Source organism: Corvus cornix, chromosome 4, assembly GCF_000738735.6.
Source record: "Corvus cornix cornix isolate S_Up_H32 chromosome 4, ASM73873v5, whole genome shotgun sequence".
Classification (NCBI taxonomy): Eukaryota; Metazoa; Chordata; class Aves; order Passeriformes; family Corvidae; genus Corvus; species Corvus cornix.
Genome location: NC_046334.1, coordinates 814367 through 836164, shown reverse-complemented (window position 1 = coordinate 836164; position 21798 = coordinate 814367). Strand labels below are relative to the sequence as shown.

At 47.8% G+C, this 21798-nt stretch overlaps 1 protein-coding gene across 10 annotated transcripts in view; it reads left to right on the top strand.

Annotated features, from left to right (window-relative positions):
* Positions 1-21798, top strand: part of SLC4A4 (solute carrier family 4 member 4) — a 146466-nt gene that overhangs the window by 107270 nt on the left and 17398 nt on the right. For all 10 annotated transcript variants that reach the window (XM_020585263.2, XM_039550501.1, XM_039550500.1 and 7 more), the window contains 11 exons: positions 5325-5482; positions 9595-9682; positions 10906-11060; positions 11357-11470; positions 12831-13005; positions 14773-14906; positions 17211-17482; positions 19097-19167; positions 19497-19685; positions 20721-20834; positions 21198-21359. In XM_020585263.2, the coding sequence (XP_020440852.2) occupies positions 5325-5482; positions 9595-9682; positions 10906-11060; positions 11357-11470; positions 12831-13005; positions 14773-14906; positions 17211-17482; positions 19097-19167; positions 19497-19685; positions 20721-20834; positions 21198-21359 (1632 nt within the window). The remainder of the gene's footprint in view (positions 1-5324; positions 5483-9594; positions 9683-10905; positions 11061-11356; positions 11471-12830; positions 13006-14772; positions 14907-17210; positions 17483-19096; positions 19168-19496; positions 19686-20720; positions 20835-21197; positions 21360-21798) is intronic.

Below are 21798 nucleotides of genomic sequence, written 5' to 3'. Positions count from 1 at the left end.
TGTGAGTGGATCTTCCACTGTTTAAGCACCACCCCTTGAAAACAGCAGGTTAATCTCCAACAAGGTCTGAAGCAAGGGATACCACATAGATGGCATCTTGCTGATCCCCATGAGAAAGGAGGGAAAATAGCCAGGGATTGATGGATTTTGGATCTTCTTCCTGCTCAGGGGTTACAAGGGTCCACAGAGGAGCACCCTGGGCTGAGTGTTCACAGGAACCATGGGGTCGAGCAGGAGCACGTAGGGGAATGTGTCCTTGCTGCAGCAACTGGTGGAACAAAGGTGCCACCTCCCTCTGCAGGTTGCACAATGTTGAAGGTGGCTGTGCTGACAGGTCATGCGGGAGAGCAGCGCCAAAATGCAGTAATCAAGTTAAAATTGGCCGCTAGTGACAAATCTCCGTGGACTTGACCTCTTCCTTAGACTAGGGTAATGTTTGTGGTGTGGCATAGCGGCTGTCTTTGTGTTTGTTTCCGTCCTTTCCGAAGGCTGCCGGTTCTGGGGGGTAGCAGTAAGTTTATTCCAACTCTTAGAAAACTGGTGTCTGAATGAGGTCTCTGTGCAAGTTTCAAAAAACCTTTGTCTGGGTTCAAAAAGTGGGTTATTCTCAAAGCCTGACTGTTTCTTTCGGAGAATCTCTTTTTTTGTCTGCATCTTTCAGCATTCCCTAGTCCCGTGGTGATTCTGAATGCAAATGAGAGTCACTTTGGAAAATTATTTGGGTAACACAGCATTGCTGGCCAGTTGAGGATGATTCCAGTCCTTCAACAGTGGCTGGTCACAATCTTCCGTAAGTGCATCCTGAAAGAGACACAGCAACATAATTGAAGTAGAAAACTGAGTTCAGAGTACTGAACTATTTTAAAAAGAAATAGATATTTGCCTAAATAAATACACTTTCATGGAAAGAGAAGGGGGACAGCATGTTTTGCACTGACCTCAGTGTCATGCAGTGTTATAGTATCATCTGTGGTGGTGGTATTTCCAAAATACCTGTTTCCTTTAATACATGCAGCCACACCTGCGGAAGAAGGAGGATTGTAAAATAGCTTTTTGTCATTGGACAAACTGCTTTGTTATATTTTTAATCCCATTATAATTGGGGTTTTAATGCTGGGCCAGCCCAAAGCTGGGGCTGAGCGTTGCAGCAGCTTCACAGCTCTCAGCAGTGCAGACATTTCCCACTGCCCCTCCTGTGTCTCTGGAAATTCAGATAATGAACTTCTGTGGCGAATTGGGTATAAAAATAGATGTTTTGGTAGCGTTGATAGGGAAATCTGTTAATAGACACAGTTGGGAGTATGCTCCAAAGTTCTTACCTTCCTGGCTCTTGGTAGTGAGAACTATTTCTTGCTAAGTGTAGAGTTCCAGAAATCCTCTCAGTTAATTAGCCCGTGTCCTGCTGATGAACTTTGCACAGGTGGGAGCCTTGTCCTTTGCGCCTTGAGACATGACCCTAGAGCTCAGTTTTCATGGCTGATCGACTCAATGTCCTGCCTTGATTGACTTTGTGGCATTGTGGTGGTGCCTGGCAACTTTCTTGAGCAGGACTCAGTGTGCCATAGAGGAGGCACGGCAATAACCCATCCTGTTACCGCAGCATGAGCTGCAAAGAGAACAGGTTCTCTTGCCTTGGCAGCAGGGAGACTGGCTGTTGTTATTTGGGCAGCCCCTCTGGAAGCTGGACAGTTAGTGAGGCCATACAGGCAGGTGGGAGTCTGCTGGAGACACAGAATATCCCAATTTTTATTTATTTGTGTGCATGTAAGAACTGTGACAGGTGAGGTCAGTTTATAGCTGTTGTCTGGAGCATCACTGCCTTCCTACGTCCTCTGTCAATCCCTGATTTTACACAGAAAGAGGATTGTGTGCCTGTGTTTTAGAGGAAGAAACTTCTTTGTACCTTCAGTAACTTTCCAGTCTTCCTACATCCTTAATTTTCAGTTCTGCAACCTTTAATGCTATTTGGAATGGTGCAACTAATAAGCAAGGGAATTTATAGCCAGCATACTCCTTTAATCTGTAGCATTCCTGCTCCTTTTCTCAGAATGTTGCAAGGTTCAGAGATCTGATCTGTCAGAATCCTCCCGGATTCATCCCTACTGCCAGGGACCCAGACAGCTCTGCCTGGCTCAGGGGTGTTACTTATGACTACTGAATCAGGTAGTTCGCATCGGCCGGCTCTCTCTGCCATGGGAATGATGGCTTGATCCACTGGGATTGCAAAGAGGCTGGCTCAGCATCCCGCAGAAGCTGCCGGGCCCTGACTCAAACCGCTCCAGTGAGAAGCAGCTTCACTAACGGCCCACGGATTTGGGGTTTGCTCTTCTGTAATTTTTTTCCTTTGGGCTTGTTTGGCATTTTATAAGGATAATTAGGGAAGAGGAGGTGTATTCCCTTTCATTGTGTTTGTTCTGGCAGAGCACTGCTCCTGAGGTGGCAGTGCAGAGAAGGGATTTGCCTTCATTTGTTCTATTTTAGGAGGTGTTGGCTGCAGTTAGTGCCCTGGGCATTTGCAGCTGGAGAGACAAGCGGTGGCATTTTGGGGCAATTTATTCTTCTTTTTTGTATTGCAATTAATAAATGAGCATCTAGGCTTCCGGCCCTCTCCTGGGCTCACAGCTCTTTGTTGCCAGATACATTAGTGGTGCTGGAGCTACGTCTGTAAAACCAGGACCTCTCCTGGCTGGAGAATTCCTTCAGCTCCTGAACGTCAAGCTGTTGGATCAAGTTTTTCTCTAGTGCCATATTCATAGAATCCCAGAATCTCAGAATGGATTGGGTTGGAAGGGATATTAAATATCATTCCATTCCACCCCCTGCCATGGGCAGGGCCACCTTCCACTAGACCAGGTTGCTTCAACCCCTGTTCAGCCTGGCCTTGAACACTTCCAGGGATGGGGCAGCCACATCTTAATATTTTAAAAACATTTAAAAGTCTTTTTTTTCAGCTTATGTGTGAAGGAAAGTGATTGAAAAGAGTTAAGTAAATGACAAATTTATCAGCCCCTCTGGTGCTGTAGTGCCAGCGGACCATAGGAAGCTGGGGAAGTTCCTACTGCTGTTCCCACTCCAGTCCCTCCTCCTGTGAGAAATCCTTTGACTGTGCTCTGTTAGAATGTCCTTGGCAGCTCCGAGTGGTTGAACCACCAGGACTCCTTCAGTACCAACATGTAAAATAAGGAGACATGAAAGGAAAGCTGTTTTCCCAGGGACCTGCTATTCCTGAGCTGGTGCAACAGCATATAGAAAGGGAATGTATGTTGATATAAGGGGAGTTTCCTAACTTGGCGTTATCTCTGCTTCCAGAGGGCTTGGATGTGGGGCGAGCCTGGCTCTGAATGAATACGGCCAGTCAGAGGGAGGCACAAGCCCCTTCTTATTTGTTGTGGTGTAGACACTGTGTATTCAACCCGGTGTTTCCATGTCAACAGGGGATCTGTGCCAAAGCCAGCGCTGAAGTAAAAAAAGAAATTGGCCTTGTTTAGAGAAACCCTTCTGCCTTTCCTGGGGACCAGTGGACAGGGAGGCGCTGGCTGGATCCCATTCTTGGGAATGCAGTCGTGTGACTGATAGTGGGAGTGATTCCCTGCTTTTCCTGTTGGAACATCTTACCTCCACAGTTGCAAGCAGACATTGCCAATTTTGAGGTCTGTCAGCCTGGGTGACCTGCTTTCACTCCATGGAGCTCCATTGAAAATGATTGTCTTCCAGTACAATCAATGCCACCCTTCTGGAGGAAAGGAAAAGTTTTTAGAAAGTTTAGTTAACTGGAATTTCATTTACTTTTGCTGTTTTTCTTGATGCAGAGAGCAGTTTTGCCTGCCTGGTTTCTCCCCATATCCACAGTGACCCTCTAAAGCATCCTTGGGTGATGGAGCAGCCTGCTTGGAAGGTACCCCTGGAAGCAGGTGTTCATGGGATAAGCTGTGGGAAGGTGATCAGGTGATCTTAAACCTATGTGTGAGCAGAGACAGAAAAACAGAGAGACAGAGGCAGGTTCAAGTTCCAGGGGGAATTAACCTTCCATAAGTGCTACTCAGGAGTGTGTACTTAGGAGCTGCTTTCATTTCCAGTTGATCCGAAGTGGTGTTGATGATCCGAGTGCTTCAGTACATTTAAGGAAATTGTGATTTTGAGGTTGCTGTGCCTTTTTGCAAGTACAGTGCTGGAGACCTTTGGCTTTTGACATAACACTAATTGTTGGGTTGGAATGATGTTCAATTTGGCAGGGGAAAGTGAAGCTCCCTCCTCCCTCCCTTGCTCCTGGATGCTGCTGAGGAGTCGAATCTTTCCAAAGCTTCTTTGGGGAATGGTTCAGAATGGATTTTAAGTGCTGACTGCACTGATCACCAGTCTGATAAATGATTTAAGAAAGTGGCGAGTGGTGCTGCAAAACTCATTTCGAGATAAACAAACCCACTGTAATGGCAGCTCTTCAAAATTAGGTTTGCTGTGCTGGGCAGGGGGGAGGCTGAAGGGGCTGGAGCCTTTGGCCTAAGGAGCTGGGTGGCCACAGGAGACCCTGCAGGTCAGTTCTGGCTCGGAGGATCACCTGGGTTTGGGCCAGGTGTCCAAACCAGCCATGGTGTTGCTCAATGATCCTTGTTCAGCAACACGGCCAATCTGATGAGGTAAGTTAAATGTTTGTTGTGGATTTGCCATTATTTTTTTACCACCACTATGCTCTCAAACACTGTCTGTGGAAGAACTGGTAGCACTTTTCCAGACTTTGTCCACAGAGCTCCTTGATGCTTATTTACTATTTCTTCTGGTGGTAATCCTCAGTGAAGCATGCAGGGGTAGGATGGGTCCAGCAGTTTCCTTCCTGTTAAATCAATTCATGTATTTTCCTGAGACTTTTTCCATTTTTCTCCTTCCTTGAGTCGTCTGACACAGTTCATTAGGGATTCATAGCCCAGTTCAGTGCCCTCCCTCGCTGGTGCTCCTGGCAGTACATCCTCCCTCTCCATTCACCCTTCGCCAGGCACACACAGAGCATCTCCAGAGATCATGCAGGGAGAGGGGACAGATTGGGAACCACCTGAGGGCAGGGTTTTCAAAAGCCTTCAACTCCAAATTAATTCTGCTGCTGCTGAAGTTCGAACAAAGGCGTCTCGCAGAGGCTGAGTTGAGAACTCGGCGGCTGCTGCTGCAGTGTTTTCCCATTCCCTGTTGATGACATTTCTCCATGGCTGGATCCAGGCTGAGGGTGCATATTATTGCAGAGCCCATGAGCGTGCACAGTTACAGCACAGAGGTGCAGAGGTGAGAAGAACGTGCCCAGCACAACTTAACTTTCTTTTCCTCTTTCACTGCTGCAGCTGAAGAATAAATTCATGAAGAAATTGCCTCGGGACGCTGAGGCCTCCAATGTGCTGGTCGGGGAGGTGGATTTCCTGGAGAGCCCCTTCATCGCCTTCGTGCGGCTGCAGCAGGCGGTCATGCTGGGAGCTCTCACTGAGGTCCCTGTTCCCACACGGTAAGGACACCCAGCCCCCAGGCAGGGCACCGGACAGGGAACTTGCATTTCCACCTGATAAAGTGAGAACACCAGGCCAGAAGATGTTCTTCCCTGCTTTCTATCCCGTGACATGCAGAACCGTCAAGATTGGTGGTGTAAAGTGACAAAACTCACTGAAGCTGCTTCATCATTTTCAGATTCTGAGTTTGGTTATAAGTAAACCATTACACAAACACATTGACTTAGCACGTGAGTAGTATAGGGCACTGTCAGTGTTAACTCCTGGGGCTTTTTTCCTGCCCCTTCTGTACAGATCCCAGATTCCCTCTGCACATTTTTGCTGTACATATTATTCTTCTTCTCAGATCAAATGAAAGATTCAATTCTGGCCCTCCTGGGGCGAAAAAAAAAAAAGTCAGGTGAACTGGGACATAAAATTCTATTGGGGCTTGTTGCTTTGTAATGCATAATGGCTCAAGGAAAAATGCCAGAGAAATATTTTATTTATTGTGACTCATGTTGCAAATTAATCTCAGTCTCACAAATAGCAATATATCTTGTGTTCTTAAATATTTGAAGTCACTGCTTGAGTATGCCTGGCTGTCTAAGCTGCCCTGTGTGAACTCATAGCAATATCACAGCCCTTGTATGGAGTGGAAGTTAGTTGACTGTTGGAATCCTTGCCTCTTTCTGTGTACCAAACAAAGGGAAAAGAGGATCTTGCTTTGCTCTTAATGGTAGTAGCAGTGTTTGTATTTCTTGGAGTTGCATGAAGTGGTTTCTCACAGCCACATCCACAACCGTCTGCACATGCTGGGTATTCAGGTAGGAGTGTGGGGACCCAGATGTGACTTCATTTTGTAGCAGGTTATTCATTCGTCATTCCATGCTTCCGTACTCGGCTTCCAACTCTAATCTGTCTACTGAGTATTTTTTAAACATATCTCCAAGTTCTTTTCGGCAGTTGTAAGATTAGGTATTGTTTGCTGTGGTGGTGGGAGCCAGGAAGTTAGATCCAGGATTGCTGGACAGCCTCATTACTCAGTAGCAATAATCAAGGCTGTATGTCCTTCCATGCCAGCATTTTTCCCAGGAAATAGTATCATCCATTTGCTGTTCTCCGAAGTAAATGCTGGCCCTAATCAAAGCAGGAAGGCTCATTAGGTGGCTTTCATGAGTGATGAAGAGCCATTTGCCATGGCTGCATCCTACGAAATTCGATCAAGGAAATCCCCTCAGGGCCACGAGGAGCTGTGATGGAACATCTCCAGTGCTGCCGGCATTCCTGCCGTGGGCCTGCCTGCACTAAAAGCCTGCAGACTCCACAGGATGCTGGAGCTGGGGCCTCTGGCATACCCAGCCTTCTGTCCCGTGGGGCTTCTCCTTTTATTTTGTTGAATTGTTGACTCCCTGGTGAAATTGCAGGCACCACACGGTCCCAGCTGGGCACTGAGCAGCCTCCTGGGGTTTCTAATGCCGCGGGAGCCAATGTTTGGGTGCTGTGGGCTGCAGGACTGGCGTGGGCCAGGTCTCTCAGTACTGGCAGTGTGACCTGTGTCTGCCTCTCTCTGTAGGAAGCAGCAGGTTGGTTTTATGTAGGGCAGGAGGGGGTTAAACATGCAGGTTTTGGCTCAGGGCTAATCCAGCCCCTCTGTCTGGGGTGCTGTGTTAGATGAACATTTCCTGCTCTTAAGCAACTGCAGATAGAGAAGCAAGGAATGGTTTGGGTTGGAAGGGAAAGGATCTCAAAGACCATCTAGTTCCAACCCCCTGCCATGGGTAGGGACACCTTCCACTGTTCCAGGTTGCTCCAGGCCCTGTCCAACCTGGCCTTGGACACTTCCAGGGATGGGGCAGCCACAGCTTCTCTGGGCAGCCTGTGCCAGGGCCTCCCCACCCTCACAGGGACGAACTTCTTCCTAATATCCAGTGTAACCCTGCCCTCTCTCAGTGAGAAGCCATTCCCCCTTGTCCTGTCACTGCAGGTCCTTGTCCCCAGTCCCTCTCCAGGGCTCTGCTGTAGCCCTTTCAGGCACTGGAAGGGGCTCTGAGGTCTCCCTGGAGCCTTCTCTTCTCCAGGCTGAACACCCCCAGCGCTCCCCACCTGGTTCCAGAGCACAGGGGCTAGTAATAGAAAAAGGAGGGATATGCAGTTGGAATAGAGAGGTCCCAGCCTTTCCTGAGTTTTCTTCTTACTGGTCAGATTGAAAAAACCTTTAAGTCCTTTGGTTTTCTTGTGTTGAGTTTAATCCCATTACTTGGGACTCCTCATAGGGGGAAGCCCTGAGCTGGCAGCATGGCTTGGGAATGGCTTTGTATTTTCATCAGAGCAATGCACAATCCTGTGTTCAAGGCTGCTGTTTAATGCAGTGAAGATGGGGAGAAAGATGAGGAATGAGCCAGGAGAAGATGTTTCTTGGAGATAAGCCGCACAGACTTGCACAGTCTGGTGTGCAGAGCTGGGAAAGGCTGGTGTCTGCAGGTCTCAAATGAAGTGAAGTAACTTGCCCAAAGGTCACTGGGAAGCGAGGGGCAGCTCCAGGAGTCTGGTTCTCCCTGGCCTCCTGACTGAGGCTTTTCACTGCAAAGGCAATTTGCCTCCAGCACTTGGCTGAGATTCCTTTGTTCAGGTGCCTTTAACCCTTATCTAGCTGTTCTAGCAATGCACTGAGAGAAGCTTTGGATTTTGTTACTACTTCTGAGAGACTTTGAGCTTGGTGGAACCTCACATTCCCTGCCTTGGAGCATTATTAGCAGTGTTAAGTATCAGAAATGGGCATTAGATAATTCAGCATGTGTTGTGTGCAGCAGGGAGGAATTCTGGAGTGGCCTTCAGCAGAGGAAGAGGAGGAGTATGGCACAGCTAGGAGTGAGGGCTTTTGTAGGTGGTAATGTTCATAACTAAATGATATTAAACCTATGCAGACATAATCTATTTCAGGCCACTAAAATACATTAATGTTTTTGTGTTTGTAATGTTCGGCCGATGAAAAGATCTTGTTCTACCCACTGAAGGCAGTTCTGAGCTGAATTAGGACAAAGAATTTGGAAAAGGCCACAGACTCCTTGTTTTCAAGAGTTTTAGTAGTGCAGCAGCATTCAGGTGCTGCTGCTCTGTGCTGGAAAAGAACCAGCTGGTGGGATTATTGCAGAAGAGGGTTATAAAAGTGCCTGGTTCTCCCGGAAAACCAGGAGAATGTCAAGCAGCAACTCCTGAAGTTATGAACCTCTTTTTTTTTTTTTTTTTTTAATATTAATATGTTTGGCTTAATTTGCATCCTGGAGTTTGGGAGGAGTTGGCTGAGGAACAGTTTTTCTTGAATGTTGTTTTATAAGAACTGGTAAAGCAGGCGAAGTTCGAGGAGGTGGGAGGAGAGCAGAGGACGTGACCTGGGCGTGTGTGGCTTACTCACCTCCCTGTGAACCTCAAGTAAAACACTCAAACACCTCGTGAAGAACTCGACTAAGAAGTGTGATGTAGTAATGCCAATCAGTATGTATTTATGGATCCTGTCCTACTAACTTGCTGCCTTTTTTGTTCAGGACTCTAGATTTTTTTAAACAGAAAGTACTTGTTTGGATATAATACGCCTCATAAGCCATTTAACTTAGTACTTCATCATATTTGAATTAGGGAGATAAAATAATATTTAGTCCAGTCCTTGGAAGGGGAGAGGTGCTTCTGGTGAGGTTATTTCATCTGTATGTTTGCACTGACAAAGGTTTCGTATCATGGTATTTTTTAAACCCTTCAGCAGTGACTTGGATGTAGCTGCTGCCCGGAGAGATCATGTGAAAAATAAAGTGTCCAAGGCCAGGTTGGACAGGGCTTGCAGGAACCTGGCTAGTGGAAGGTATCCCTGCCCATGGCAGGGGCCTGGAACTAGATGGCCTTTAGGGTCCTTTCCAACACAAACTTTTCTGTGATTCCATGAAACAAATCCCCATGGAGGTGGACAGGGTGTGGTGGGCCACAGGGCGTAACCTCTGCTCCGAAGTTAGCTTGAGGCCACTGGCAGCCTCCGGATCTCTAACAAGGACCACAATTTTTAAAGTCAAATTTCTGTTGTATAAGTAATAAGCAGTTTGTTTTTCCATCCTTAACGGGATCAACCTCTTGGTTTTGTCAGATTTCTCTTCATTCTGCTGGGACCAAAGGGCAAAGCAAAGTCCTATCATGAGATTGGCCGAGCCATTGCCACGCTGATGTCGGATGAGGTAGGTGTTTTGGCATCTCCCGTGGGAAATGGCATCTCCCAAGCAACGATGTCCTTCCCTCCAGCCTGATCAACAGGAAGGAGCATTCACGTAAAGCTGAAATATCCACGTTATCTCCAAATTCCATCTGTTGACTTAATCATTGCCTCTGGCTTCATGGTTTTTAGAAGTGTGACTCTAGGAAGGGTCTGTCCGCTGTGTGTATTTTCCTGCTAGCGATCACTCTTTCATATCAACTGTGAATTAATTATTGAATTTATTCTGTCGTGGTCTGCACCTTGTGTCCCATTCTACCATGCAGGCAGGGATATCCAGGTAACCCCCATGGGACTGGTTCTCCCAGGCCGTGGTGCTGTGTGCGGCACTGGATCCCGAGCACCGGCAGTGTTCGTGTGTTATCCAGGAGCAGCGGGCCGCTCCTCACGCCCCTCGCTGCCATGGCTGGGCTTTCAGGATTCATTTACTGCTTCTTTCTTCCAGCGTCCCTTGGGCTCCGTGTGCCGGAGCTCATTCCCATTAGCTTCGTTTCTTGGCATCGCTTCGCTCTCCTACAGTTCCTTAATTACAGCTCGGCTGCTTCCAGCTTCCCTGGTTTCTGTCGCTCAGTGGTCTGCTTTCCACAGCCCCAAAGTCTCTTCCTGCCACCAGCTCGTCTGTCACATGCATTGATGCGCTTCCTCTCCGCACAGTCCAGAAGATTCCTATAAAATTCAGCATTACTGTTTTTTTCCCACCTCATCTCTCATTTTTCTTCATGATTAATACCGGGCCTTTCACTAAAACTAGTTTATGTTGTTATTTTTGAGTAAATATTGTCATCAGTTCTGTATCACAGGGTTGAAAATGAATCTGGGTTTGATAGACTGAAGTAGATGGCTTTGTCACAGCGTCTTCTCCAAGTATAACTGAAAGTCCTTACGTAGAGGAAAACTTTTTTTGCATTACAGAAATAGATAATTGCTTTACTAACATTTTCAAACGTTAGAAATAGATGTTTTGCTTAAAGTTAGATATATGCCTGCAAGGAAAGAATCTCTGTTTTTATCCAGCCAAAGGAAGGGGCTTTCTGATGGTCACACCTCCTTGTACCACATGTCCTGATACTTCTTCAGAGGTTTCTGAGAAGGAATTAAGTTGATTTTGTAGAACTCAGCAGCTGCTTCTGGAATCAGGGCCACAGAAAATGCAAACCTTTTCCCACAAGGAGTCTCTTTTCCTTGCAGGTATTCCATGACATTGCCTATAAAGCCAAGGACCGTCAGGACCTGATCGCAGGCATCGATGAATTTCTGGATGAAGTCATCGTGCTCCCCCCTGGGGAATGGGATCCAGCTATTAGGATAGAGCCCCCCAAGTCTCTCCCTTCTTCGGATAAGAGGTAATAGCAGGAGAGAGGCTCTGTGGCAAAGGACAGTGGGCATCAGGTGTGAAAAGGGGATGGGGAGAGCCAGCGTTTTGGTTATTCCAGGTGCATGGAATGACCTGCACCTGCCTGTCCCTGTTTAGAAAGTCCTGGAGATATTTTCAGGTCTTCCTTAGCAGCTGGAGGGAGGATGTTCCTGAAATTCTGCACCTTTAGAGGTGATGATGTAGGGACGCAGTAACATACCCAGTAGTTACTGTGCTCTTCGGGGTTCTGCTTGGTCCTCCTTTTCATGCTGTGTCCTTGCCTAGGAAAAACATGTACTCTGGTGGGGAGAACCTGCAGATGAACGGAGACACACCCCACGATGGGGGGCACGGCGGCGGCGGCCACGGCGACTGCGAGGAGCTGCAGCGGACGGGCAGGTTGGTGACACCCCTGCAATGCTTCCCTTGCCAAACCCTTCCCACCCCAGTGGACTGGCTGTACAGGCTGAGCTGTGACCCCAAAATGTGTCCTGGGGGCTTTTAGTGCCTGGAGTGAGGCTGTCTGAAGGGTTCCGCACATCCGGCTTCAGCGAATTGCAAAATGTCGTAAATCCAATGCTCATTAAATGATCAAAAGCCATTAAAAAGGACAGAGGGCCCAGGTAGAGCCTGTGAAGTCAGGCGAACCGTAAGGGACATAAACATTGGCAGATACGAGCCTCAGTTAATCCATTTGGATTGCTGAAGGGGTGCCTTAGCCAAAAGCAGAGGTGTTCCCTTTTCTGGATGTTACTGTTGTAGTCGAATAGCACAGCTGAAGGCTTTTATGGGATAGGAACAGAGAAAGTAACAGAGCCCCAGGCCCTGCTCTCTGCTGTATTACTCTGCTTTGTGCCACATAAAAGTCCACTGGAGTGGGAATGCGGCTCAGGTGGCCACAAACAGCAAGCTCAGCATTTCAAGGTCAGTGCACAGGGCTTCATGGTGGCCTTGTGCTCTCCCTCCCACTCTAGACCTTCTTTTTCAGTTCTAGTTCTAGTTTAAATTCTAGGAGAAAAGTCTGAAAGTCTTCACACCACATTGGTGTGTACAAGGCAGTGGAGTGTCCTGATTTGGGGTCAGAAGGTGGCATGTGCCTGTCTGCTGCAGTGTCTGAGCAGACCTGGTATAGGTGGCGAGCTGTGAGCGGGGGAACAAGAGGCTAAGCAAACATTTTTGCATGCTGACAGTGTCAGAGGCACGTGGAGTTTATAAGAGTTAAATACTGTCTTGTCTGTGAACATACAGAAAAGGATGTCTGCAAGTGAGTTATTTTGTTTTCCAAGAGTATTTCCCTTGTATTTTTACTTCTAGTTCTTTTGCTGGTTCACAATGTGAACCATTTTTCCATGCAGCAGGTTGTTTGTCTCGCCCAGCCATGGTGTCTACTGTGTGGAGAAATTCAGGCAGGGATTTAGACCAGAGTTAATCTATTTTATTACATCAACTAATATATTTGGGAGTAAAAAAACAACAGATGAGCTTCCTGAAATGCAAACTGTAGCGGTCTGTTTCAGCAGAAGCGTGGCTCGTAGTCCTGAAATTTGTCTCTTTCCAGCTGCATCACATATTTGAGATATCTTTCCTTACAACATTCTCTCTGACATCCCTGGACTGCCACAGCTGTGATAAGACTGTTTGTAATGTGGTGATCTCACTACTTTGAGATAATAATTGCTGGCAGTGTCTCTGATGACTTAGCATGGTGACTTCCACTGTGAAACATCTTGTGTGAGTCTCCTCTCGCTTGTCCTTGCAGATTCTGTGGGGGCTTGATCAAAGACATCAAGAGGAAAGCACCGTTCTTCGCCAGCGACTTCTACGACGCTTTAAATATCCAGGCGCTCTCAGCCATCCTCTTCATCTACCTGGCCACTGTCACCAATGCCATCACTTTTGGGGGATTGCTTGGGGATGCTACAGAGAACATGCAGGTGAGCAAGAGCTTTCCAGAACCAGCAAATACAGCATTTGCCTTTTGCTGTCCAGTCGGAGCAGTGTTTGGGCACCGGCAAAGCTGGAATTCTTGGTAGAATTATGGAGGTGTCCTGTGTTTTCAGTGCTTTCTCTGCTGCTGTGGCTGTCCTTTGACAAATTGTACAGCAGTTCCCTTAAATGATAATTAAAAGCAGGCCCAGGAGACAGAGAAGGTCTTTGCTCCTTCTGTGGAGAGAAGTTCCTCTGATCTGCTGTCAGCTGTACCATTTTAGTCCAATTATGTTTGTTAAGTCTGAATCCTCTGCCTGACTCCTACAATACCTGGGCTTGCGCCTCTCTGGTGAAAAGAAAATCCTAAAATTAATAGGAAAATCAGTAAACTAGGAAATATGATACAGGAGAGAAATGTCAGGTCTTTAGAAAGATGACTTTTGTACTAGTGGGAGGTCACATGCCAAGAACCAGACACATATCCACGGATGGGCTGCATCAATGGCTTAGCTCAGGCTAAAGAGAAGGGATTCTGTATTAACAGTGCTGTAGGTGCTCTGCTCTAGTGGAACAATAGGAAAAGTAGGAGGTTGTGTTTAGACCGATTCGGTTTGGCCACATCAAATCTCCTAGCAATAATTAAACTCATAATGACAATGACTGAGTTATTAATTTATGCAGGTTTAATTAAGTTGAGCATAGGAAATGAGGGCACGTATCTGGACCCATGCACTCCCGTGTGATGCATTACAGGCTAGCGTAAGATCCAGCAGCCTGTGCAGCGCCCAGCTCCCCTCTCTCCTGTACAGTTTGCCTTTTCTGAAACGTGTGGAAGTCAGGAATGGAGGGGCCTCCAGGACCCACCAGTGAGCAACACTGGACTGTCATGGGGTAGCAGAGCAAAGCCTGTCTGCTCTGCGTGAGGTGCAGTCCTTAAATTAGAGGAGGAGAGGGAAAATTGATTCCAAATTTAGTTCAAACTGAGAATCACTTTATTGTGGCCAAAAGTCTCATGAACGCTTACTATCAAGCAGCAAAAACCCCCCCAGAACGCAGTATTTTTGGGGCTACTATATCACAGTTCCCGTGTCTTGTTTGTTTTAAACAGTGATGTGGCTGCTGCTGGGGCAGGCACTGAGCATGGCCCATCCCTGCTCCCCGTCCTGGGAGCTGCCCCGGCCAGCACTTCCTTCATAGCTTGCTCCTGAGTTTTATGTTTCTGAGAAAAGACACTATTCTTAGCTACAGACACGTGGAAGAATGCAGGGAAAAGAGATTCCAGATGCTCTGCCCATGAGGGCCCTCTCCATGAGTAATACAAGAGGAGTGGAGGGGATCAGCCATGTGAAGGCTGCTCCTTGCCTTGGGAGTATTGGGCTCATCCTTACAAGTCCCCCAAAGGCAGCCAGCCTTTTACTTTCCTCAGTGTAAACACTAACTCATGTCTTTCCAAGGAAGAGAGACACGAAACTGGATTTCAGTTCTTGCACTACTCCTGACAAGTCAGGAAAGCTGCAGCCCTGTCCCTGCAGCATAGGTGGAAGGGAGGATCGGCATGTGCCATTAATTGCCAGCTGCTCAGCATGTGTGGTTATCCCGAGTGCTCCAGATTGTGTGGGACCAGCCAACATCTTGGTGTGAGCTGCAGGGGAGGCAGAGGGTGCTCTCCCCGTGGCCATGGGCACAGGGACTTGCAGCACGCGGTCACGACAGAACCGCTCATGTCGAGAGGGTTATCCCGCAGGAGTGACCCCTCTGCCGTGTCTCCGCAGGGCGTGTTGGAGAGCTTCCTGGGCACGGCTGTCACCGGCGCCATATTTTGCCTTTTGGCTGGTCAGCCCCTCACCATTTTGAGCAGCACAGGGCCTGTCCTGGTCTTTGAGCGGCTCCTCTTCAATTTCAGCAAGTGAGTATGTGGAGGGAGAGGGCGGAGGGCAAGAATGTCCCACACGAAGGAAACGCCAGCCAGGGAATGAGCTGCCTGCTGGTGGGGAAGGAGGGGATTTAGTGCACAAAATGAAACATCTCGTTCCTTGTTGAGATCCAGTGCAATCACATCAGGGATTTTCCCGGCACGCTATCCCAGGGTGCTGCCCAGTGTGTGGTTGCCTGTGTCCGTGGGGCCTGCTGGAAAAAAAACCTTGGCCAGTCCTTCGTGAGGAATTTCCTCTAGTTAGAGTGTGCTGCTTCTCCCAATCACTACTTCCCTGACTCCCATAGGAGCAAAGTAATGAATCCTGCTCTTCACTAACAAAATCCCATGGGTCTCAAGGTTGCCAAAAATTTGTCCTTAAATCAGTAATCCTTTGAAATAATCACTATTATTTATGAAAGCAAAAGTGTCTGTGGTAGAAAACAGCCCCCCAGAATTCTGTGGTGGAGCTTTCCTGCATTTAAAAGCACTTGGGTTTTTTTTTCCGTTTAACTAGTATAAAGAGGTTCTGCTCCCTCCATGTTGTTGACAGCTGACAGCCAGAGCTAAAGAGAGCCCATTTTGTTAGGTATGCTCATTTACCATTCCTGCATGGGCAGTACCAAGAAAATACACTGGAATCCCTAAAGGGATCAGCAGTGTCATGGATGATTTTACCCATGGGGCTGGTGATCCTTCGGCTGGCGTTTTGCAAGGAGAGCGTTTTGGGTTACACAGAATACACCCCAAATCCCTTGTGGCCCATGTTCTCAGCATGGCAGGTTGTGCAGGACTTGTGTTCCTACATGTAGGGAGGGATGGGGGCTAGAAGATTAGATTGTCCCAAGGAGGGAAACTGGAAGCTGCCAAAGGGTGAGAGTTCTGCAGCGGAGCAAGAGAGGGGGGCACCTTTCTTTTCTTCCTTCATCTGGAATAAATGAGTCAGGAATGGACACGCTGCACCTGTTGGCATCTGGCGGGCATGACAAAGCCCAGGCGCCACACGCAGCAGGGAAACAGCAAGATGGAAAAGCACTTTGTACTGTTTTGGGAGGGAGAAGGTGGTTATTTTTAACCTGAGGAGGAGGAGGTGGTGGTTATAAAAGCCATTGTCCTAACAACCTGCCAGAGCAGAAAGGCAGGAGTTTTCAAAGGAGGCCTTTCTTACAAGGAAATTGGAACTAAGTACTGTGATTTTTCAGTAATGCATTTGTGGTTGTTCATATTCTCAACATGCTGTTCCCTGCTAGGAGCAAAATTAGAAAAATTTCCCATCTCCTGACTCATTTAAAGTGTGACTCTGTGTGTGTGCCTAAAGAGATCCCTAAAAGCGCCTCGCAGACCCAGCCGTGTGTCTGGTCTCAGGTGCTCCGCGGTGCTGGCACCGGGGACCAATCCTACAGGAGATGGTGCTTTTCCACTTGCTCTGTCAGCTTCAGAAACGCTGCAGGAATTTGAGGGGTAAAAGCCAAAATAATACAGTCTAAAATTTCTGAAGTTCTTCAGTGATGTGGAGTCAGTGTACCTGGGTTTCTTCCAGCTGCCTTCAGATGGATGGGAGCTCCTGCCCCCTCAGGCACTGACTCCGGATATTTCAGGGTTGTCACTGGGGTCTTGTATTTTTTTTTTTTCCCTTTTTCTAAATCACTTTGTTTCTTACTTGCTCCTTGCCCTCTTCCAGGTCAGGGCTTCTGGCTTTCAGAGAGTTACAGCTGGCTGAGCCTGCAAGAGCCAGTTCCACCACCTCTTGCTTCCTTCCCCAGAACAGGCAATGGCCTTCCTGGCAGGTCCTTAGCTGCTTCAGTATTCCCTTTTGGCATTTTTTCACTCCTGAAAGCCCACCTTGGGACTCTGCGCCAGCACAGCACCTCAGCCTCAAGCAGCAAACAAGGGGCCATCATTCCCAGGATGGAATGATGCAGCTGGCTCCATGGTTCTCCACACCCTGTCATTCCCCGCACCAGGGTTCGTCATAGAATCATAGAATATCCCAGGTTGGAAAGGACCCATAAAGATCAACAAGTCCAACTCTCTGCACCTGGCAGGACTACCTAAAACTAAGCCATATGACTAAGAGCACTGTCCAGATGCTCCTTGAACTCTGTCAGGTTAGGTGCCGTGACCGCTTCCCTGGGGAGACTGTTCCAGTGCCTAGCCACCCTCTGGGAGATGATCTTTCCTTTATGCCCAATCTCAACTTCCCCTGACTCAGCTTCGTTCCATGTAACATCTGCTTTGTACTTCCTGATCTTATCTAACCCAATGTTTTCCTTTCTTGCCACCCTTGTCTTGTTGCAGGGACAACGATTTTGACTACCTGGAGTTCCGCCTCTGGATCGGCCTCTGGTCAGCCTTCCAGTGTCTCGTTCTCGTTGCCACCGACGCCAGCTTCCTGGTCAAGTATTTCACCCGCTTCACCGAAGAAGGATTTTCCTCCCTGATCAGCTTCATCTTCATTTATGATGCTTTCAAGAAGATGATCAAGCTGGCAGATCATTATCCCATCAACTCCGAGTTCAAGGTGGACTATATCACGCATTACTCTTGTGCCTGTAAACCACTAGATCCAGGTAAGGGAGTGCTCATTACCTCCCCAGTTTGTAGGTAGGAGGTGGCCTTTGCTCTCCTTTTCCTTTCCGCTGCAGCCCAGATAATGGGTAGATTATTCCTTCTTTATCGGTTGTCTTCAGATACCCTATCTTAGTCTCAGGAAGCTGAGAGGTGAATTTCACCCTACACCCCAACTGGAATGTCAGTGTAGCCAGCCTTCTTGGGACTCCTCCAGAGAGCATCTCAACCAGTGGAGAAGCTGTTTTTGCACCTGCGTCTCCTTGCATCCCTGTGGCTGTCAGTTCCAAATGGCATTCCTCCAAGAATTCCACGAAGGGGCAGAAGTGGTGGCCGGGTCACTGCCATGGAGCTCAGGTCACTGCCATGGAGCTCAGGTCACCGCCATTTCAGGAGCTGGATTTATTCAAGGTGTTACCCAAATGTGGGTGGTTCCCACCTCCTGGTTGCATGGATGAGAGGGAAAGCACAAACAATTCCTTGCTAAGCAGCAGGAAAGTGTATCCACAGGGCGGCCTATCTCTGGAGCGTGGGCTGCATGGCAGATAGAGCCAGTGTACCTATGGTTCTGGGAACAAAGGGTTACAAAACCCAAATCCTAACAGAGGGACACTGGCTGTACCATTAGGGAAGCAGGGACCACTCCTAGGATCCCACAAACAATGGGGAGTGAGTAAGAAACTTGATCTGTGCCCAAAGTAAACTGCAGGTTATCTCAGCACACCTGTCCAACAGGAAAAGCTGCTGGCTGCTCCTTGCAGGTGTCAGGAGCTGGTTCCCTGGGAGCTGGGTGCCTGCCTCCCTGTTAAGCAGAGGATCTTGGCGAGCTGGTCTGGTTCTGCCTCCACTGGAATGGCAGAGTGGTTTCCTTTTTGAAGCTAGGACGATGGGAATGGTCAGTGCCAAATTGGAAGTCTCCACTTCCCATTGAAACACTTGTGGCTCTCCAGACATCCAAGTGAAAAAAGTTTATTTATGCAAAACCTTGGTAAGCCATGAGGACAGGGCCCACAGCCCATTTGCAGGAAGGATTGCATTTCTAAATGAAATTTCAAATCCATGATTCCTAATGCTGCAGAAGCCACAGGGAATGCTGCCTCTTCTTTCAAAGAAATTATCCCCATCCTGTTGATGTCAATTGCTTGCTGTCTTTTTTCTTTCTTTGAATTCAAAACTGTGTTTATGCTGGACACTGAAATGCATTTTGCTTTTCTGGATATGTTTGGCGTTGTGCTTGCATTTGAAATTAATCATTAGGAGTGTTCTGTGGGTATTTAATGTAATCCAGAAATCATTAGAAAAATATTGGAAAGCTATGAAATGTTACATTGTCTGTCTGGTTTTTTGTGGGTTTTTTTTCACCACAAACTCAAAATATAATCCCAGTTGGTTTTGGGTTATGTTTCACTTAACCTTTTCTTTTTCCTTTTTGTGAGTGATTGATGATTGAGGCTTTTGAGTCTCTCTGAAACGCTTGTGACTCACTTTACTGGAGCAAAGAGGTGGCATACAGCTTGACAGAGTCAAGAAATTATTTAATAATGGGAATTCGCTCTCCTTCCTAACTGTTTCCTGCATCCTGCTCACCATATTCCCTTTTTTCTTTTCTCTTGCAGTTAATAGCTCATTACTTAACAGGACAATGGTGCTGTCAGACTTTGAGCTGGTGTCTCCCTCTTCCGAGCTGGTGAGTTCCCCTTGGGAAGGCAGGGATCACATGGACTGCAGTGTCTCGCGGTGCCACTCTGCTAGCAAGCTCTGGATAATGAGGAGAAAGAAGTGGAGCTTGACGGATCACATTCGTGTGTGGGGGAAGGAAGTTAAGACACAGACTAACAACCCCTTTTAGTCAGACACCAGCAGGAAAATGGTCTCCCCCAAACTGTTCTATGAATCCATGATTTTTAGCCTCTGCATGATGCCTCCCTGTTCCTCTCAGATGCTCTGTCACCAGTCCTGTCCCAACACGGGCAGAGTATACACAGCCTTATGGAAACATTCCCTCTTTTTCTGCAGGACAACACCACCATTGACTGGGCAGCTCTGACAGCCAAGGAGTGCTTGAAGTATGGGGGACAACTTGTGGGCAACAACTGTGACTATGTCCCTGACATCACCCTCATGTCTTTCATCCTCTTCTTTGGCACTTACACCTGCTCCATGGCCCTGAAGAAATTCAAGACCAGTCGCTACTTTCCCACCACTGTGAGTATCTCCTGTCACCTCATCAGTCTTGCCGAGGGCACAGGTCAGCCTTCCTTTGGAGTAGCTGTCCTACACACAGGGAGGGATGCTCTGCAGGGAAGCCAGGTTGCACTGGTTGGGATAAAAGTGCAACTGTTTGTTGGATCTGGTTAACAAAGGTATGCCTGCGATTGCTCCCAGTGCTTCTGGAGGGCACAGGTAAGGCAGCAGAAGAGCCAAGGGGAGCCATAACCTGTTTGGGTAATGTGGCAGGGATCCTAAAGGTGCTGAAGGTGACCCTTGCAAGCTTACAGGCACGTCTCAGGTGCATCTGCTTGTTTTGTCCCCAGTGAGGCTCCCAGGCCAGGCGTGCGAGCCAGCGCTTCCTGTGTGTGCCAAAGCCATTTCTCTCTGAGACCGCCCTGTTTCTGGCATTCTGACACACAGGGATTTATCCTGCATGGATGTTTACTGTTCCACTGTGTTACAGTTGAACCTGTCTTATTTTTAATAAAAAGGAAACACATTCCAGCCGGGCTGGAATGCAGCTCAATTTATCTGTAACCCTGTGAACCCAGGAAACCTGGAAGGAACAACAGTTCTGGAAAGCTCACACAGTTCCAGGCTAGCATGGTGGCTCCTGTCTGGTTAAATTCTGGGGTCTGATCAGTGGCAGCTTTAAGTTGTTGTATTCCAGCGACTTCAGGAGAGCTGCAGTCTTAGGGATTTAGCTGAGAAGCCTGGTTTGTTTTCCTGTCTGCTTGGTTTGATTTATTACTTGAACAGCAAACAGCGTAACCTCTGCCAGTCATTCAGAGGATCTCATTTGTGGAAGCTTGTGTTGTTTTTGTGCTTCCATTTAGGCTTTCAGAGAACACAGTAAAGTACCAAGGCATGGGTGGCAAATGACACTGGACATGACGGTGGGTGTCTTTGTGGGAGAAGTATCGATGAGCTTGTCTTGCCAGGGAGTTTCTCATGTAGACACTAAAGCGTGGGTGAAATGGTGTTTCGTGGTGCTAACTCCTGTGGTTATGATATCACCTTCTCTTTCAGGCCCGGAAGCTCATCAGTGACTTTGCCATTATCCTGTCCATTTTGATTTTCTGTGGAATAGATGCCCTGGTTGGTGTGGACACACCAAAACTAATTGTGCCAAGTGAATTCAAGGTATGTTGTTGTGAGATTGTTTGCTGGCCTTTGGAAGAGGTTCCTTTTCCCTCACACCTGCCCTGTATGGAATGACTTGCCCTCAGAATGGGAATGTAGTCAGTGGTCTGGAAAGGGCCGGTTTACTCAGAGGGTTTAGGGTTAGGATGGTTTTTGTTAGCATCATTTTGGTTGGCTGATTTATCTCCTAAATTCTGCCTCCATACTTGGAACCTTTGATTGGTGTTAATAGGAAGGATGAAACTGTGACAAATCTGAAGTGTCTCCCTGGAGCTCCATTGCTGGAAGCAAAGCTGGTTTTGGGACGTCATCACCCCTGTACTGCGCCTCTAACGCAAGCTTTCTTTTCCTTGCCCTTCAAAGCCAACCAGTCCTGAGAGGGGTTGGTTTATCCCACCCTTTGGAGGAAACCCGTGGTGGGTGTACCTGGCAGCGGCCATCCCTGCCCTGCTGGTGACCATCCTCATCTTCATGGACCAGCAGATCACTGCTGTCATCGTCAACAGGAAGGAGCACAAGCTTAAGGTGGGTGTGCCTTGTGCCTGAGCACGTCCAGGGGCTTTCCCTCCTGCCACCTTCCTCCCTTGTGGACGCAAGCCTATTCCCTGTCACTGGCTGCTGTTTCTAAGCAGGAAAAATGGCTTTGTGGCCAAAGCTGCACGGTGCTGTCAAATGCGGACAATAAGCTGGAGGGATTTGGGACATACCAAGGGCATAGCCCCAGTTGGATGTTATTTAAAGAAGAGCTGACACATAACAGCCTAAGATGTAGTCATGTTTTTAAAATAAACTTTCCAGACCAGTGCTATGCAGTTTTTCATGCCTGTAGGGTTTTTTTTTCTTTCCCTGCACGGTCAGTTCTATTGAAAAATATTAAATTCCTGTAAAAGAAGACTCTCCCTTCCTGCTAACAGGGCACATTTCAAGTGGTCTGACCTGTGGGAGTAATGACTCCCTCAAAACA